This window comes from Phascolarctos cinereus, unplaced genomic scaffold, assembly GCF_003287225.1.
Source record: "Phascolarctos cinereus isolate Bilbo 61053 unplaced genomic scaffold, phaCin_HiC Scaffold_1;HRSCAF=81, whole genome shotgun sequence".
NCBI lineage: Eukaryota > Metazoa > Chordata > Mammalia > Diprotodontia > Phascolarctidae > Phascolarctos > Phascolarctos cinereus.
In genome coordinates this window covers 181,847,706-181,869,023 of record NW_027555514.1, presented here as the reverse complement: position 1 = coordinate 181,869,023, position 21,318 = coordinate 181,847,706, and the positions used below count along the sequence as shown (strand labels likewise).

At 35.3% G+C, this 21,318-nt stretch overlaps 1 protein-coding gene across 3 annotated transcripts in view; it reads left to right on the top strand.

Moving 5' to 3' along the window:
- Window positions 1-21,318, top strand: part of PTPRO (protein tyrosine phosphatase receptor type O) — a 216,784-nt gene that overhangs the window by 164,749 nt on the left and 30,717 nt on the right. Inside the window, exons 17-20 of one of the 3 annotated variants that reach the window (XM_020994335.2) lie at window positions 1,240-1,323; window positions 9,881-9,916; window positions 17,043-17,124; window positions 20,167-20,257. In XM_020994335.2, coding sequence (XP_020849994.1) covers window positions 1,240-1,323; window positions 9,881-9,916; window positions 17,043-17,124; window positions 20,167-20,257 — 293 coding nt within the window. The remainder of the gene's footprint in view (window positions 1-1,239; window positions 1,324-9,880; window positions 9,917-17,042; window positions 17,125-20,166; window positions 20,258-21,318) is intronic. The other 2 variants (XM_020994336.2, XM_020994337.2) reach the window with 2 other exon arrangements.

The following is a 21,318-nucleotide window of genomic DNA, read 5'->3' as shown; positions in this document are numbered from 1 at the left end:
TAACATTTTCTCCATCACTCTCTTAAGAATAGAGTCAATAGATCAAGCCCTGATTTGTAGTGTTTGCTGATTCCCGAGGTGTGCATGCTCACACTGAAAACTTAACAATCTGAGCCAGTTGAAGCTGGCGTGCCCTTGATATATCTCATTCTCTCTGCTGCTCCTTGCTGGATGTCACAGTGTCTTTGCTGCTCTCTACTGCATGTCACATCATGTCTCTGCTGGACATCTCTAGTGTTCCATAACTGCAGTGTTCACCGTGCTGCTCTCTGCTACCATCTGCTGGTCTTCAGCTACACAGTCTCTTCAATGTCATCTGCTCCTCCGCCCCCATCTTCTGGGATGCAGTTGCCAGGAAGCCTCTCCCCTTACAAGGAAGGGACAAGATCTTTTTTAGCTCATGTAGCCTAAGGCCATGACAGCTACACCAATCCAAGCAGCTGGAAAAAGCCAACAGAAATCCTAGGCCAAGGCTGTTTATCCTGCCAACTTAGAAAATTCCCTTTAATTACTGCCAAATCCCTGTAAATCCGTGATCCTAAAAAACATTTCAGGGACCTTACCCCCCAAACCACAAAGAAGCAATGTGGGTATGGGACAATTGAAATTCTCTTTGGTTCCCTGGATGGCATGCAAATAAACCTCAGAGTAAGGATAAAAGAGCTAGGTGAAACTGGAAGAGCTCTCAGTCTCTGCCTTTACTGTGCATCCCTCTTAGCAACATAATCTCTGATCTTTGCTCAGAGTGGCTGCCAAAGAGGCAACCTGGGTGGTCTGCCTATATCTTAAAATAAGATTGTGCATCCCATTATTCAATCATTCATTTAACAAACATTTACTAAACAAAGTATACTATACTTTCCTGAGTGAAGGATAAAATTTAGCTAAGACAGTTCCTTCCAACACACAATTTCATTCTTATGTCAGTATTTTTAGAGGGACAATTTTCAAGCCCTAATGAAAAATATGAGCATTATTTAAACACAACATGTAATCACCATGCAACAAGCTAATTATCACAAACTAAGTCTACCTAGTGACCATAAGATCATGCATAGATTATTTACCATAGTTAACATATAAGCCTTTATATCTGAAATTCTATAGGATATTTAATTTTAATAATGCAATTATCTGTCATTTGAATATGTCTATTAGGTAACAGATCTCTGTTTTATGTTTGCATTACTAACATCTTGCTTTTTCATCTCCACATCTATTATCTATTAATGCTCACAGGCGTAGGAGTATATTTGCTTTCCTAACTCTGCTACCCTCATGTCTTTGGACTGATTATCTTTTGGCATTTTATATTAACCCCTGGTAAGTGATGTTTTTACTGTTTTCCTTATGCAATGTGTGAATAATGTTAGCTTCTTAATAAATAAAAGGGGTTATAAAATTTACTTAACTTATTGAAAGTATCTAAAATGCTTTTTTATGGACTAAAAATGAATTAAGGCAGTCGATGGGGCTAAAATACTGTCGTTTTTATCATTTATATTTGTTTCTCAAATTTCTTTTATGATTCCTTTTTCTATTAGTTACCTCATCTTTGACCCACCCATTTGATGTCTTGCCATACACCTTTCATCTTTGTAAATATGTTTTCCATTTTTCCTATTTCTTTGGTCCATCAGGAGGCTTCATATCCCAGAAAAGACAAGTATGCACTCATAAACTTTAGTGAAATCAGAATACTATAAACACACTCTCCTTAATTCAGCTTAATTCATTAAACATTTATTAATTACTTACTGTTTTCAAAATACTGTGTCAAATCTGGGGAATTCAAAGTTTGACACAATATAGGGCCTGCTCTCAGGACCTACAGGAGTTTATGATCTAGTGGAGTGAAAGGACTGATTATTATTCAAGGAACCAGGCAGCAGAGTGCTACAACAACCTGAGAAAAGTAAGGTCACTTTTGCTGGCTTGGGGTGGCTATTGAGAGGAGGAGGAGAAAAGAAGGAAATGAAATTTAAATGAGCCCTTGACAGAAGAGAGGGACTTCAAAAATGGAGATGGGGGAGGCTATTCCAAGTGTGGGGTGTGCAAATACATAAGGAAAGAATGAGAACAGAGGATGAAGAAGAGCCAGGTTTGGTTGAAATGTTCGGTTTAACAAGCAGTTATTAAATGCCTAGTATTTGCCAAGCACTGTGGATGCAACATAAATACACACACACACACACACACACACACACACACACACACACACACACACCAGTGTGCTCTCAAAGATCTTATGTTCTACTAGAGGAACACTTATGTAGATAAGTAGATAAAAAACACGCGAAATAAAGACAGAACAATTTCAGATGGGGCACCAACAACCAGAGTGATTAGGAACGGCATCTAGAGTGAAGTAGTTGAGACTTGAAGGGAGCTAGGGATTCCAAGAGGTGGCCGTAAGGAGGGACAATATTCCAAGAATGGGGGACAGTATATGCAAAGGCATGGAGAAAAAATATGGAATGTCACTTATGGGAAACAGTCAACAGAACAATTTGGGTGGGTGATGGGATAGTCCAGGTGTAGTCAACCTAGAAAGATAATTGTAAAGTAGTATTGTGAAGGGCTTCCGATGCCACACAGTGGAGTTAATAATATATCTCAGAGGCAGTAGGCAGGAAGCCAATGAGTACAGCAAGTATAAAGAAGAGGTGAGGGTCCAGGACAGAACCCTGAGGCAACCCCACACGTAGTAGAAGGACCCTGAATGATGAATTATCTTGCAAAGGGAACTGAGGAGTCTCTTGGTGAGATTGGAGGAGAATCACAACAGAGAAAACTCAAAAGCCCAAGGAAACGAGAGAATCCAAGGGACTGGTATGAAATAAAACTAGTTTTGTAGATTGGAGTCAAATTATGGAAAACCCTGAATGTCAGAGTCAGGGACTGAACATAATGAGAACATAAGTATTTGAGATTTCCAAATTTTTATAATTACTATTTCCCACTAAGGGTAATTCCTTGGGTTCTAAGTATCATTTTCTTTTCTTTTGAGTAAGGAATTAGGTAGGCTGGGACTGAAGTATTGAGAATTGGGCTATTCTTTGAGAATCAAAAGAAAAGACAGCAATCTCCCAGAAGCAGTGTTTATAATACTTTTGATCTTGAATATTAATCTGTGTTCTTTGGCAGCTATAGTGATGGACACAGAAATCCAAGGGTATAAGAAATTTGGAATGGTACAGAAAAAAAAGGAATAGAAATAACTTAAAAAATAAGAAAGAGAATCAAGGGTGGGGGGAGGGAGATAAAAAGAGTTGAGATTTTTAACTTGTTGAAGGGAGGGTGAAGGGACTAATTATGCAGAGGATTATGACTAGATATTTCTAGCTCCTCTGAAAACAGAGTGGGTGCAGCAAGAAGAATTTAGAAATTGGGCTACAACAAAAGAAATACATAAAAAACTGCCTGGAAATATGGTTTGCTAATTATCATAATGGGTAAAGGAAGAATGTTGGGGAATCTTCTTTCAGGAATTTTTTTTAAAACATAGTAGCCAATGGTCCTAGGACTGCAAGCAGGGGTTGAATGCAATGACTAGTCAAGAACAACAAGAATGGCCGAGAAGCACAAAATTTAAATGGGAATTATAACTACTAGTTCTGCTTATTTCACTGTATGTCTTACATGTTTCTCTGAATTTTTCATATTCATTGTTTTTATGACATATTAATATTCTATTGCATTTATATACTACAGTTTGTTTAGTCATTCAGTCACATGCCTGTTCAGAGGCATATACTTTCTTTCCAGTGCCACAAAAAAAGCTACTCTGAATATTTTCCCCACCCTAATATTTGTTGATGCTATCACCTAATCATTTTCAGCTATTGATCATTAAACAATATACTCACATTTCTCCCCACAAATCCCAATAAAACAAGTTACAAATATTAAATTTCTTTCTATCTCACTTTCCAGTTCTCATCAGAGCATATTCAATTTATTTTTAAATCCTAGACATGTGAAATGTGCATTTTCATAGTTTTTATTTTTTACTAGATACCTTTGCCATAGTCCTTTCTTCATATAAGGTTCATTGAATTTTTGGCAACCACAATCAGGGTAAACACCAAAGATAACACAAATGTCTACTTTTCAACTGAGAATGTACCTTCTAAGTGTGGAAACGCAACTTTTTGATCTTCACATGTTTCAGTCAGTCAACCATTACATATATCTTGATCATTTACTATAAACCCAGACTCATCCTAGCTATTGCAGGGAATGCCGAGGAGTAAGGCATAATCCTTGCCTTAAAATTCCTGTTTAAGATTAGGAAGCCATTCAAATGTCCTCGGTTTAGTCCTCTTTTTTAAAAATTCTTCTAAGGATTCTATTTTTTTTCTAGTTATTTCCATCCATTGAATACTTATTGTTAATCCTTTCAGTTTGACCTCCCATCACACTATTTTAGATTTGTCATAGCTTCATTTTTCTAACATCCCCTCCAGCCTCCTGTATAAATTATTCACTTCCTGCAAAGGACTTTGTACTCCATAGGTTTTCAAGTAAATCCCTGTGCTACCTTCCTTGTTTTGTACTGAACTCAAGAAAATCTCTCTCCTGGTGTTGGCTAAATCTTTTCTTCTTAGGGGCCAGAGGACAGGTGCGGGGGGAGTGATATTGTTGTGGAGTACCATTGCCCAGTTATGGTAATCACAGGAATATGTTCCACCAGAATTTCTTACATCAGTGATCTCAGATTTTATTTCCTATTTAAAGCAAACCTCAATTTCATAGGGTCTAGGATCTACTACCCACAGTGTGGTGAATTATTTATTTGGTTATCTTGAGTCCACAGGACTTGATATTTTCAGCATGAAACAACACAACTACTAGTGCTCATCTTCGCTTCAAATGAATTTGTGCACCATTTCTGTTTTGGGAATCATCACTTGATTTCTTTTGAGATTATTTAAAGTTTTTCCCATTCATTTCATTGCATTCTATGAACACCTATTTTGGGAATCCATTAAAATATTTCACTGAAACTTCAATATGCTGTCATACCTTCATAATTTTCCTTCTAGATAAATTCCAGTTTGGTTGGTTGTCCTGATTTGCCATTTTCATTGAGATTTATAAATGCATTTTGACTACTTGAATTCATTCAATTTGGCATTAGGGAAAGTTTTGCCTAGTATCAAATGAAAAGTGAAATACTGCAAAGAAATTCTTCATTCTGCATATTTATGCTATATAACAACACTTTTAAAGACAGGTTGTTTAGAAAATAATTCACTATGTTTAGAAAATAATCCCAAATTGACATTTTTTATTATTGCAGTGTGGAATAGTAGATAAGGAAATAGTCTTGGAGCTCGGAAGACCTGGGTTCAAGTTTAGCCTCAAGTCATGTCAACAAGCATTTATTAAGTGCTACTATGTTCCAGATGTTGTACTAAGCACTAAGGATACATAGAAGTCAGAAACCCTCTTCTCCAAGAGTTCACATCTAAATAGAGATGATTATTGAATCCATGAGAGGTGCTAAGATCACCAAGTGAAATAGTATAGAGAAAGAAGAAAAGACCCAGAACAGAGCCTTAGGGGACACCCATGGTTAGTGGATATGACCTAGATGAAGATTTAGCAAAGGAGATTGAGGAGGAGTGGTCAGATATCTAGGTAGAAGGATGACCAAGAGAGAAGTGTCATGAAAACTCAGAAAAGGAAAAAAAAGTATCCTAAAGGAAAAGATGATAAATAGCGTCAAATGTTGTGAAAAAGTCCAGACGGATGAGGATTGAGAAAAGGCTACTAAAGCAATTAAGAGATCATTAGTAACTTTGGAGAGAATGATGAGATCAGACATCAGACTGAGCAGAGTAGAACAACTTTGAACAACTAAGTAATTTTTACTCATAAATACTCAAATTAACTACAAAAGACCTATGACGGAAGATGTCTGCATCCAAAGAAAAACCTGATAAATAGATGTGTACATAGAGTTACTTTACATACATGTATACATATACACATACATATTTGTGTCTAATGATAATTATCAATAGGGTGAGGAAGGGAAGAAAGAAGGAAAAAAGAAATTTACATGATAACTTTATTATATATTTAAAAAGAAAAAATCTATTATGTACATAATAGATTTGAAGTGGCATGTGCAGTTATCTTTTTTATGATACTGTTATAGAAATGCTTGTTTTATTCCATAAATTAAAAAAATAAAATAAATATTTTTTAAAGAAGAAAGTGAGAGGAAAGGGCACATATTGCTGCATACTGACTATGCGACCCTGGGCAAATTATGTAACCTTTTCATGCTTTAAGTAACTCTCTAATACAGTAAGTAGTTTCCAACATTTTTTGTTCTGTAAAAAACCCCTTGGAACAACAACAAAAATATGTTGTAATTTCCCCCCCCCGATGATTTAATATGCTATTCATAATATCCTGTGATTATTTATCGCTTAAGCACCATTAAAGAATTATTAGCACAAACATCTTGGGGGTTCCTGAACCATTAAATAGGAACGACTTTAGCTTGATGACTATAGTTACAGAGAAAGTGCTGACTTGGATTGATAGAGGTTGTTTCCGTATCTGGGAATTTTCTATATCAATGATGTAAGAGATCTAATCCCTATCCCTCTTAGCATTTTAATATACATTATACCTTCTTACAAGACAGTCGAGTTAAAATTACTAGAAATAACTTTTTAGTGGATTCGATTTACAACTTTAGTTTTGCATTAGCATTGCAATTTAAAAAGCCATGAGCAAGTAGGGAAATTCACATGATGATACTGTGTAGTTTCCCCATCTTGCCTGTCATAACCCAACATGTAAAAATTGGCTTTTCTATAAATTCAAGCTAAGCCAAACAAAACATTGCAAGTTAGGACTAACTTGCTCAAATTATAGAAATACACACCCCACTGATGATGAGACAACTGAAATGCTGGTATATAATGTATATTGAGATGAAGGTTAATTCAGGCCATATCTACAATGCAAAAACAAAACCTAATTCTACCTTCTTCATAACTCAGGTGTCTAGCCAGGTCTTGAGTAGTAGCTGCAGATTAGGGTTTCATTGCTGAATGCATTCATGTTGCCATCTCAATTTCAGAAATGGATTTTTTTTTCTCCATCTTCTGTTCCTTTGCCAAGAATCAATAGGAGTTCTGATTTAGGTAGGAAATCTGGCGATTCTTATACCAAGTCATAAAATATGTTGGCAGCTTCATGTATTTTCCAGAAACGCTGTCTACCTTCAGTTTTAAAAACTTTTCCTAGAATAAAATGAAAATGAAATGTTGAAAAGAAATACTCTAATAAAGAATTTGGATAAATCACTTCTTGTCAGTTCTTGTTCAACCCAATCCCATGCCTAGCCAGTCTTGCCTGCAGGCAAATATTTTGTTAAAATTCTAAATGTATTTAAAACAGACCCTTAATGCCTAGGTTAGAAACTATGCTAGACTCAAGAGGGTCAGGAGATGTCTTAATATGTAGAGGTTGTAAAGTGGGAACATAGGGGAAGGATACCTGAATAGTTCTACTTCCTTCTGCCCATGACCCTGGATGAGGAAAAGGGAGTGAGAGGAGAAAAAGTCCTACAAGCATGATTTGCATCCTACTTAGGAATGAGCAGGAAACAAAAACACAAGAACCCCAGTCCTCCTGTGTGCCATCCTTCCCTTCTATTTTCTTTATTTCCCTCTCTTCTTACCAATATTTTCCTCCCCCTAGGCTTGATGTTGTATCAAATACTTCATTTGATGAAAAACTAAAATGAAAACATACATTTAGTAAGAATATTTTAATTTTTTGTTTGAACATTCAGCAGTACATCAATCTGATGCCTTCAACTGGAATTTAAACTGGTGTTTCTGAAAACATTAATATAACTGGTGATGAACATTATTTTCATATATCAACAGCAAATATAATTTATTTTCCTATATTCTTGTGGAATCATAAAACTGATGAGCTAGAAAAGACTTTAAAAATAATTTAATCCAACCCTTTCATTCTATCCAAGAGCAGAGTTAAATGCCTATAAGTTAAATGCCCATGGTCACATAGCTAGTTAGTGGCAGAGTTGGGACTAGACACCAAATGTTTCCGCTTCCCATCCAAGGCACTTTTCATTCTGAATGCTTTCATTAAAAAAGATAAAAAAGGCCAATTCAATATTAATATATTTTAAACTTTGTTTTAAAGTAGGTTGTTAGATCTTGAAGGGATCATAAAGGTAAATTATTCCAACACCCTCACTTTATAAATGAAGAAGCAGTAACATAGGGCAAGTGATTTGTCCAACATCACCCGTTTAGTTAGAAGTAGAGCTGGGGCTTAAACTCAGGTCACCTGACTCCTATTCCTTTGTTCCCCTTCTCTTCCTTTATAATTCAGCCAAACTTGCCTTCTCGCTTTTCCTTATCCTCCATTTCCCATCTCTGCACCTTTGTGGTGACTGTCTCCCATGCCTAAAGTACATGCACTGCCATACTCACTTTTGCCTCTTTGAATCCTTTGATTCTTTCAAAATTCTGCTTAATCTCCACATTCTACATAAAACATTTCCGGATCCCTCCAGATCCTAGTGCACCACCTCCAAAAAATTTACCTTGTAGTTATTGTGTCTATATTCTTTAAATACTTATTATGTGTTATCACCTGTGATGGAATGTAAGTTCCCTGACGACAAGGAATAGCTCATTCTGGTCTTCATATTCCTCAGTGCCTAGAACAGTTCTGCTTTCCACTGTATCACGCAGCTTCCCAAATAATTCATACCAACAGATTATGAACCAAGATGCTTAAAAATTTGTTTAAAGCATTATTCTACTGTATTTCTGAAAGTTAAATTAACCCAATTTAATTACTGATTAATAGCAATGTTACTATTTATCCTCAACCCAGGAAAATCAAAGGTAGCATTCATAAATAACATATATCCTTATGCCTACAGACATGTCAAAAAAGAAAAAGCATATAAATTGAATTTTCAAAATAATATTCTCCCTGTAGGGTAAGGACAGTATCAAGATGAACTTATTACATATGTATGTATATATGTATGTATGTATGCATATACACACACACATATATAACACATGTCAAGTGTGTGTATTTATATATGTAATTATGATGTTTTATATATTACATATATCAGCAAGTACATGTATCTATACATATATGGATATACTTTTCTACATATGTAATATACATATTAGCCTCATCATTGCAGTGTTCTTCATATCACACACACATATACACACTCATTGATATTATTGCCCTAACCAAAACTTTAGAAAACATTGTCTTAACTTTTGTTAAAGGCAAGATAAACGCAGAGTGTCCCAAAAGTATAGCTTTAAAATGTGCTAAGTATTTATCTTTCCATAAGCTCAAATAGCTTTAAACTGCGCTAAGACTTTTAGGACACCTTCTGTATTTCTAGCAGAGTACAGGATTTCAAACTTTTTGTTTTCCTTTACTGTGCCAGGGTGGTTTTGGAAGCAGGTAGAGCTGGTGTATTTCCCAAATGTATTGATTACCTTCTGCTTATTCCTTAGAAATTGTAGTTATATATTTATGCAACTTGGAGCTTCTTATTAAATGTAACCTGGAAATATGAGGAAACATAAATACAATTATGTTCCCAGTGATCAAAATTTTAAAGTTTTTTTTTTAACTAGCCATCTCAGATTACCACCATCACTTTTTCATTTTTAGGGAAGTAGTCAAATTTGAAGTTGTTTTTGATAAACATTAAATAACTTCGTGTAATTAAGGAAAAACCCCTCCAATTCAAGTCATTATATTAATCAGTTATTTTATCCAGATAAATTTGTTTTAATATTTTTGTTATTATCATTATTATTATTTACAGGAGTAAAAATGGATTAAAGAAGAGGAAATTGACCAAGTAGGTTTCTCTGGATTTTTTTTCTCTTGATAACTTACTTAAATATATCTGTGTGAATATTGACAAGCCTTAGCTTACTTACAAAAAAAAACCTGCTTGCATAGAAACAGGATGGTGTTTGGGAGACAAATCTATCCTATGATATATAATAAGTCCATATACTGAAAATGAATAAAACTAAGCCAAGAAGCTATGTGACTTACACTATTGTTGGTAAGATCTGAGTTTAAATCCTGCCTCTAATACTAAGGTAAGCCATTGAACCTTTCTGACACAAAAGTATTTTCTAAGACAGGTGGATTATGACCTGTGTTAGTGGAGAAACTTTCTACACCTAAGGAATCACTAGTTCTTGATGAAAATACAGAGAAAGAATATCATAGAATAAACCATAACACATAGGAAAATCAGGAAGAGAAAATTCAAACTGAAATATAAGGAAAATTCTATGAGAATTTTTTGCTTGAGATAACAGAAATTTTGCAAAATGATTTCTACAATTCTCATTCTATAGACCATGTAAGACAAGACTAGGAAACAGAAACGTTATATGGTATGAGCAGTACTCTGAATGTTTTGTCAGCTTGCATTTTTGATTCAATGATTGTATTATGGAAGACCTTTTATTTCTTCCTGTGTTTTGTATATAGTAAATGCTTCTGGAAGTACTATCTCAGATTACCTCGACAAATGAAGAGCAAAAATGATTTCTCTGAGTAAAATGTATTTCAGTTATCTAGGAACAGTTAAGTCAGCAAAACCAGGATTGCAATTGTTAAAGATTAGCAGTTGCTGGGCTTCCGTAATCTAATTACCCATTCCCTTCAGGTTTTTCCTTCATTAAAAATAAAAATTGTTTTAAATAAAAAAGGGACATTTATGCAAACAATTCACTCTTGATATTTGCTTCTGGTAGAATATCGGATCATTACTAATTGCAGGCAAAAAGAAAGAAAGTGTGAGAGGGCCATTAAGCTAAGTAATAATGAATATAGGAATTATCCACTCCCATTGGAGGTATCTGTGGAATAGATGACATAAATGTGGGTAATACAAAAACTATTCATTGAATAGATGAAAATTAATATTACTATAATTCTTAGAATTAATATTATTTTTACATCACACTTTCCTCCTTAATTAAATTTTTCTCTAAGTTAATATTAGAATGTCAAATTAAATGCTTTTGTAGTCAACAAACAATAAGCATAGGGAAGTCTTGTATTCTCTGCACCTTTCAGCCAATTTGTAATGGTAAAGATTTGGAGATTTGGTCTTCTGTAGAATTTTTACATATAAAAACCTAACTGTTCTCTTCCAATATCTTCATCAAAATTTCCCTCAATGTTTGTGCAGACTCTGTTAATAAATGATTACTTAGATGGGAAAGTAGGCCTATATGGCAGTAGAAGTTTTATGGACAATGATAAAGGCTAAGACTCTCCCCCGCCCCTGTTTCTTTGATATCTTCCTTTCTCCTTCAGAGACCTTGAGAATTGATCTCTCAAAACCCTAAGAATTGTGTTACCTCCAGTGCAGACCTTTTCTCTGAAAACTTGGTCTGGTTCTTTGTTCCCTTTAATGCTGTCTCTTTGTCCTCTATAATAAGCACACAAAAGCCTGTGATATTAGTCTACATGTGATGGCTTCACTGACCCTGAGGGTGAAAATAGTTCATTATAAAAATATTTACACTTTTTTGATTTTCATCTTTTGGGGGGATTTTTCTTCCAGTTTCATCCTTAACTGCCTTTGATATGATTTTGTTAATACAGCACCTTTCTGAACTAATGCATCAACTTTTATTCACATTGCCAGGCTGAATCTCTAGTAGGTAGGTGATTGTTTCTACTCTCAGGGTTCTGGGGGTGGTGGTAACCCTTAACAATTAGGGTTTCTAATACCATCAATCACAAGTCTTCATTCAGTGTGATTTCCCCCTCCAATATATTAACCAGGTGTTATCAGTTAGCTTTTACAAAACAATATTTATTAAGATGGTATAGCAAGAATGGAAGTCACAGAAGCATCCCTAAGACAGGGCGCTTTCTCCCTTCTGCACATACCCAGTCTCTGAGGAGAGTGGACTAAAATCGAAAACATGAAAGTGATGCACACAAGTAAGGAACACATGGAGTACTTCACAACTCCTTTCTGTGGGAGTCCTTTTCTTCCTTTTGTGGAGTCCTCACCAAATTCACTTCTGTGTGTAATGCCATAATCACCTTCTGCATCAGCTGGGATTGCTCCTGGGTCAGGTAGATCTCTACTCATGGTTGGTTCTTCATGAGAGTCAGCTACTGCTCTTACAAGCTCTGTTTGTTTCTTCTCCCAATTTTGTTAGTTGGGAGTTTCCTGATGGCTCTTCTGACTTTTTCTTTTGAGACTGGGTCTCCCTGGTTCACCCAGGCTACAAGTATACATGGCCTAATCCTGTTACTGTTGACAGCTTTGACCTGATCCATTTCTATATCCCCGGTTTAGGCAGCCTGGTAACCCCCACCCGCTTCCAATGGCTCACCATGTCAGTGCCAGACTTGGTGTGGACAACCAAGCATCTTAGGCAACTGCAGCTCAGAATTCCTGACCTCAAGCGATCCCTCAACCTCATCTCCCTCAGTACAAGTACACGTATGTGCCACCATTCCTACCTCTCTTCTGACCTTTTGAAGCTCACAAAGCTGGAAGCTGATCCATTTTGTCGGGGGATACTCACTCACCTAAGATAAGGAAAGAATAAAACACAACAGAGCTAGGCGTAATGAGCTCATACTTGGCATGTGGAGTTGCTGCTGCTCCTCTCAGAGGCTCATAGCAGTTATTTCTTTCCTTTTAATAGTATTTTATCTTTTCCAATTACATGTAAAGACAATTTTCGACATTCATTTTTTTAATAAGATTTTGAGTTCCAAATTTTTCTCCTTCTCTCCCCACCCTCCCCAAGACAGCAAGCAATCTGGTATAGGTTATATGTGTGCAACCATGTAAAACATTTCTACATTAGTCATGTCATGAAAGAAGAAACAGAACAAAAGGGAAAAAACAGGAAAAAAAGAAAGTGAAAGCAGTATGCTTGAATCTGCATTCAGATTCTTATCAGTTCTTCCTCTGGATGTAGACAGTATTTTCCATCTTGAGTCTTTTAGATTGTCTTGGATTGTATTGCCAAGAAGAGCTAAGTCTATCATAGTTGATCACAAAATGTTGGTGTTACAGTGTACAATTGTTCTCCTAGTTTTGCTCACTTCACTCAGCATCAGTCCATGTGAGTCTTTCTAAGTTTTTTCTGAAATCTGCTTGCTCATTATTTTTTAGGTTATGCATGTCTACTCATGTAAAACATATTCATAATAGTCATGTTGTGAAAGAAAACATAGATGAGAACAAAAACTTAAGAAAAATAAAGTTTAAAAAAATTATGTTTCAATCTTTATTCAGACACCAACAGTTCTTTCTCTGGGGATAGATAGCATTTTTCATGATAATTCCTTCAGAGTTGTCTTGGATAATTGTATCTCTGAGAATAGCTAAGTCATTCACAGCTGATCACCTTACAATATTGCTGTTACTTTGTACACAGTATATTTCACTTTGCATCACTCACGTAAGTCTTTTCCAGGTTTTTCTGAGATCATCCTGCTCATCATTTCTTATAACATAAAGGTATTCCATTACATTCATATGCCACAACTTGTTCAGCCATTTCCAAGTTGATGGGCATCCTCTCAATTTCCAATTCTTTGCCGCCACAAAAAAGGAGCTGTAGCAGTTATTTCTTACCTGAAAGTCACCAGGACAGAAAATAAGTATAAGAAGGGTCAAAGCAGGACATATTGATCCTTTTGTAGAACTGAGTTGTGGTTCTGTCTTCAGGCTTTCTGGCTTTGAAGCCAATTAGAAACTCATCACCACTGTACCAATCCCTCAGCCACATGTGGTCAGAATAAAGCTCGCACACTGTATTGAAACCAGGCAAGAAATATTGTACATAGGGGCAGCTAGGTGGCACAGTAGATTGAGCACCAGCCCTGAAGTCAAGAGGACCTGAGTTCAAATCCGACCTCAAACCAAACACACTTACTAGCTGTGTGACCCTGGGCAAGTCACTTAACCTCAATTGCCTAAAAATAAAAAAAATAATAATAAAAAAAGAAATATTGTACATGCTGTGGAGATTAAGACCTTATTGGCCAGTACTCAACATGATTAATTAGATCTCCCACCAAGGTTTTTTTTTTTATTGGCTTTCATCTCTATGACTTCTGATTGTAAGCAATACTGCTTTTTTATTTAGCTTTTTAAATATGTCTAAGGAAATAAAATATAAGGTAGACCGTTCCAACTATATTTCTGATCACTATATTAACCCAGTCTAATTACTGATTAATAACTATATAATTAGTTACCCCTAACTCAGGAAAATCAAAGGTAGCCTATGTTAATAGCACACACGACTCTCAATTCAGCCAGAGAGTCAAATGTTTGCTGACAAAGGTGGTTTGGAGGAACTTTTGATCTTATTGTAGTAATTAATTAAGTTTAATTAAATTTCTCTATGACATTATTATAGTCAATGATGTTGCTCTTTCCTCCATCCATTTTCCAAGTCCTGATATGGATAGCTTTTAAAAATAGGTTATGTTGGAGTAATTTTCATTGTATGGCATTTATTTCTTATTTTCATTCTTTTTTCTATCTTTCTACTAATTTTTATGTTTACCAAGTTGTGGTCTGACTATTCACAGATAGTTGATTCAAAATTGATTCCCTCATCAATGAGTCTTTCCTATCCATTAAAATATAATCAGTTTTATTTTTTAATATTATCCAGTGGTCATCATGGGCTAGCAATTCTCTGGAAAGCATCCATGAATTATAGACAGGAAATTTTCATGTAATTTGCAATCATTGATCTCTCAGAATTTTTTTTTATTTCTGAGCCAAATTTTTAAACATCTTTTTTGCTATCCTTGGCTATTCAGATCATAGTGTCATTTTCTTTTTATTAATCACCTTTGCCAATCTGATGGTTTTAAAACAGAATCTCAGAATTGTTTTAATTTTCATTTCTCTTATTATGAGTGATCTGGAGCATTTGCATAAGGCTATTTATAGCCTGCATTTCTTCTTTTCCCACCAATCTTTGAGACTAATTACACATTACTTTTCCTTATAAATTGCTCCAGCAAAACCTGACCCACTTGGATTACTCATACATGACATTTCATTTCCTTCATCTGTACCTTTGCATAGACTGTCCCCTTGTCTGGACCAAACCCCTAACTCCCTTCAAAGCTTAGCTCCAGTGTAACCTTCTTTAATAAGTCTTTCCAGATTTCCTTAGCTGTTAGATCCCCTCCCTCCCAAATCACCCCTTTATATTTATTTTGTTTATGTCCCACTGTCTCACTTTATCCTCATAAAGTTAAGTTACTTGCCCAAGGCCACACAGCTAGTGTTTGAGGTCTGACTAGAACTCATGTCTTCCTCACTCTGGGCCCAATGCTCTATCCATTGTACCATGCAGCTAATATCAGTTGAGGCATGCAATATGTAGATTTATGCTTGCACATTATAATTGCCCCTATTATCCAATACAAAGTTCAAGTTGAAGCATTCACATAGATGGCAAGGTCTTCCAGATACACCTATTTATTAATAGCATTATACTGATCCAAGAGTAGCCCAGAACATTACAGGGCATCCTAACTGACATTCTTAATGACTCAAAAGGGCCTGGACTAATCCTCTATTTAGAAAGAGTCAAGTGTTGAAAATGTTTAGATGTCTTTCACTATATGTAGGTCTGGGATAAACATGGGAAGCACACAATGACTGGAACCCAGGTTTGAACAGAAGAAGAGAGTGGGCTACATTGACTATTAGAAATTGCAAAGTTCTTTTGATTGCCTTAAGCTTCTCCAGGAAAGAAAGGTCTACTTTTTAAAAATCAGCATTATTTTGTTGGTGTTATATGACTAAGAGTGATGAAACACTGTAGTCTCCAAAGAATTCTAAATCACCTTCACCCAAAGAGCAATGGAGAGAGGCATGGTGAACATGAATGCGTCATGACACATTAGAAACAAAGTATGTAAATGAAGCAATATAGAGGATGCCATCAAAGAAGTGTTTAAACAAAAAGAAAAATGGACCAGTCACAATGGTGAGACTGAGAGAGTCAGGAAGACCAGATGGCCTGCTAGCTATGCAGCCCTGGAAAAGTGACTTAAACTCTGTGTACCTCAAAATGGAGATAATAAGAGCACCTACCGTTCAGTGTTCTTATAAGGATAAAATTTGTAAAATGCTTTGTGAGCCTTAAAGTGCTATATAAATGCTAGCTAGCTATTGTTATTATTGTTATGTACAATATGTATAAACATTTATGTAAGTACATATATACAAACATAGAATAAATATGTGATAATACAAAGAGACAATAAATATGTGACATTTATTAGAAACCTTCCTAACTCAGTAAAACACTCATCAGAGTTTGTACTCTGTTGCAAAAGCCTTTAAGAAAATAAGGTTAATTAACTCTGTCCCAAAATGAATCAATAAAGAAGTGGGAGAACATGCATACATGAATATTACATGAATATTATATATGTGAATATATTTATATATCAACATATGTGGTAAGCACAAATACTCAAATGCTTAGTTCAATTTTGCCCAAGTTTCTATATAATTTGAGTCAACGGTATTGCTGGGGTTCTGATGGAATGGTTTGATCAAATAATGAAAAAGATAGAAGTGTACATTATTTCATTTTACTGCATCAAGGAGTGTTGACACAATAGGAGTAATAAAAAGATATCCTTTAATTTCTTAGCCAGTTCAGCACATAGGTCACTACCTTCAAAGAGGCTGTTGAAAGATAAATAATATCAACTAAGAAAAATGTTGAGAATTAAACTTTTGAGAGTGTGGGTTGTCTTAAAGTAATCATGAAAGTTCAATATTATAAGTTCCATATTTGTCAAATGTGAAAAACTGAGGCCAGAGCAGGAATGTACCATTGAATGAGATGCCTTGTTAATTAGTTATACTCTTTTAAATACATAATACTATACTTTAACAACATTCTATTCTATTATTTTCTTTGTACTTAACAAAGTCCTGTTCAGCTGGATGACTTTGATGCCTACATCAAAGAGATGGCCAAAGATTCAGATTACAAATTTTCTCTACAATTTGAGGTAAGTGTGATACAATTCATTTCAATAAAACAAATATTTATATATAGGTGTAGTCTTTATATTATCTGTCAATGTTGGTGGTATATAACAAAAAGACAGGAAAACCTTTTTATTCCCTGTTTGATGACTGCCACCCTTGGAATGTGGGCAGGCTAGACTTTCCCAGCCATTCTCCTCCTATGCAGCCTAATGCCTAGACACCAGCTAAGTATCCCTGGGGAGAAAACAGTCCAACAGAGGATAATCCAACAGAGTCCATCCCCTTTTATCAGTAGCCTTTGACTTGTTTTAGCTTAAAGGCAGAAAAATCTTGGGGCTTTCCCCTGTTTGGGGACTTCGATTTTTTTTTAAATTAATAAATTAAGGCCATAAGGTTCTTTTTCCTTTGGCTTAGACTCACCATCAGCAAAAGGCTTTACACTTTGGACTGAAGTTTGAACCTCTTGTTTGCATCTTGGTATTTCACAGGTTTAATCGGATTTTATTTAGTGAGCAAAAATTCATTCTTAAACAGAAAATAGATGATTTTATAGAATTGGATAAGCTTTGGAATCAGCTTCTGCCTCTTTTGGGCAGAGATGGAGGAGGAAGAGGAGATTCAGCTTCACAGCCAGAAAACCTGTTCTTTTAGATGGAACTCAAAACACTCATTCACCACTAACTCCAACTATGCAATTCTGGCTGCTGAAAGTAGAGGCAGCTACTCAACTTCAACATTCAGCTTTCCATTTTCTGGACTTGAGTTGCAAAATGCTTACTTAGAGCTCCTCTCTTTTTTGACTTCCATCCAAATCTACACTCAGGGTCTCTCTCTGGAACTCCTCTCTCCCCAATCGGATTGTATCTTCACCAACATGGATTACTTCAGCATATACTTTGTCCAGCCCTTCCATTTATCTTGATTTTGTCTTCTTCAGTTTAATGTACTAGTGACTGAAATTTTAAGGTAGAGATTTGATGATTTCTCTACAACTGGTGATGAAAACAGATTGTTATAGAAAAATGGGAAATTTTGTTACATTTTACATTCACTTGTTTTCCTTCTACCAGATTCCTCTGACTGTTCTTGGAAAGTTGAAGTATAGTTACATCTCATGCCAAGTTTTTTGTAGACTTTGCTTCCAGTGTTTTTTTTGCTGTTTTACAAAGTGTTATTGCTCATAAAGTTCTTCTACTGTCTTCCATGTTTTTTTTTTAAAAATCTCCCTTAGCTGCCATCTCTCCCTACTTGGAAATCAAGTGTTTGCTGGTGAGGGGGAATTAGGGACTCTTTTTACTTATTCATTCTGTTGACAATTTTGTGTCAGGTAAACTTTTGCCAGAAATGGTGATAATCAGGGTCAATATCACTGGGTTTTTTTTTCCATTTTCCATTTTGGAAGCATTAATAGTTTCTTTGGATAAGTCAGTTTAGAGCTATTAAAACTTCACAGTGTCCTCTTCTCATCTTTATCTTTATTCCATGTTGATTTTGACTTTTGGCCTTATTGGACTTGTTGCATACACAGCTAATATTATGTGACTTCCATGTCAGTAACCAGTCATTTCCTACCTATTGTGATATAATTTCATTTTTGTGTACATATATATGTGATGACAATCATCATCACTGAGTATATTTTCATATGGCTTAGAGGATCTTGTCTAGTTCTTCAGGTTGTAAAATTTCTCTACCTCTTTCCCTTCTGCAAGAGATGTTGGTGCAGCAGAGATACAAATTAGTACAATCATTTTGAAAAGCAATTTAGAATTTTGCAAATAAAGTGACTAAAATATCCTTACTTTCTGTGCTACCACTTCTGTGCTATCAAAGAACTGGAAACAAAGTAAACGTCCACCAGTTGGTGAATGGCTAGACAAATTATGGTATATGAATGTCTTACTGTGCTGCAATAAATGACAAATATGATGAGTAAAGAGAAGCATGGAAAGACTTACTTGAATTGATGCAGAGTGAAATAAGCAGTAAAGAAAACAATGTATCCAATGACTAAAACAATATAAAAAGAAAGAACAACCACAAGCAATAAAAAATGAATGTTGCAAAATTGCAAAGAACATGAGTGGCCCCAAAGAAGAGATATGAAAAGATACTTCCTCCCGCTTTTTCTCAGAGGTGGGAAAGCCATGGTTATAGAACATTCAGTGTTTGTAGATTGTTACAGTGTATTGAATGGTTTTTTCAATTGTTTTTTCTCTTCTTCCTCTTTTTAAGAAAATATTCTTTGCTTTATGAAATGGCTGTTGGGGAAGGACAGGAGGCATGTACAGGGAGAAATTTTGTTGATGTTAAAATGGTATTAATAAAATTATTTTTAAAAACAGATGCTGATGTGTAACTTACAGTTATCTTCATGCCAGTCTTCTTATTTATGTTCATCATGAGCACTACACGGCAAGAGGATCAAGATCATATGACATGATGTTTTTTCTTGCCTTTGGTCACATGTTCAAACCAACTCTGACAACTTCTTTGTCTTTCCAAGGAGAATCTCTAAATCATTCTTTGTTTAGCTGCAGTTGCTTTTTTTATTTTCTGGCTTCATTTATCATAAGAATATCCGTATTGATGTGGTTCGGTTCTTCTAATTGTGCGAATTCGCTGGTCATTAGACAAAGAACTCTCATTTAGAGAGACTCTTAAAACTGTGAGATCATTAGCATTCTCTGAGCTTCTTTTCATCCTTCCACCATGACCCAATGGAAATAGAAAGGAGCTATATAGTACTAGGGGCCATTTAAAATTTCTTTCTTTTTTTTTCTTTTTCTCTGTTCTCAGTTAAGTTGGTCTTCAGACAGTAGACCATGGATCTAGATATATAACTTCTTATGTTTCCCTTGGAAAAACAGTGGAACAGCGTCAGTTTCTATACTCTCTAATTTTCAAAGGACACTAGCCATCTTTCCCAGTTATTTAGTGAAATTTCCTTAATTGTAATCCTACCCCCTCCAATGTAAAGGTCTTCTCTATGTAGCTTCTTGTAGATAAGCAAAAAAAGTTCTAGATTATAATCTCAGAATTCTCTTCTTTGTCATTAATAGGAGTTGAAGCTAATTGGACTGGATATTCCACATTTTGCTGCTGATCTTCCACTGAATAGATGTAAAAATCGTTACACAAATATTCTACCATGTAAGTGTACTGAACATTGATCCAGTTGTACTGGTATATCTCAAGGGCCAAAGTCTTTTTTTTTTTAGCAGTTTATCAGTTTTTCTTAACTATGACAAAATCATGTCACAAATCCATGTTTAGAATTTTGCTAGGTGTCTGTAGATTTGGTAAGAAATGGTTACAAATGGGTGGGATTTTACTAAAGGAAATTATGAATATTTAACCCTGGTTGAAAACATTAAGCTTCAGGCTGAGATTAAAATAAGAGTCCCCATAACAGTTGATATTTATTTAAAATTTCAGGAAGGAACAAGTGAAGGATGGTTTATCTGATGCCTTCTTACAGTTGACAAGCTCTGCTCAACCTGAGAATTTTTGCAATAAGAATTGTATTTTAAGAAAAGACAATAGAACATACAGTTAAAGATCCCTTTTCTAACTAGACTCCATTTTTTCTTTGTGCTAAAGTATGCCATGAATACCACCCCAAGATTTGTGGAATCAGAAAAAAAATTCTGGGGTCACCAGATCGGTCTTCCCACAAGTCAACTCTTACAAAGGCACATTTGTAACTCCTGTCATACCCTAAGAGTTAGATGGCATTTCATATGATCATTTCTCCTCAGGAAATGGTCCAAGGGATGATATGTTTATGAAATTATCAGATGACATGAAACTGTTAGGGATTCCTAATATATTTGGATGGTGAAATCAAGAGTCAAAAAGGCTGAAACAATGACAAGTTTGTAAGTTGAGATTTAATTGCATTAATGTATTAATGATAAATATTAAGTTCTGCATTTGAGTTCAGAATACCTACTGTACAAATAGAGAATCTGTCAAATATTAGTAGATAGCTCATGTAGGGAACCCCCAAAGGACATTAATGAATTACAAGTTTTATATCAGTTATGCTACAATCTAAAAAAACTAATGAAAACAGTTGTCATTTGTAGTCAGTGATTTAAGATGACAACTACTTGCCATATTTAAGTGTATAATTGTCAAGTGGGACCAGCAGTAGCAATTAATGACATGCTCTAATGCCTCCATTGCTAGAGTGACTGGAGGTGGGGTGA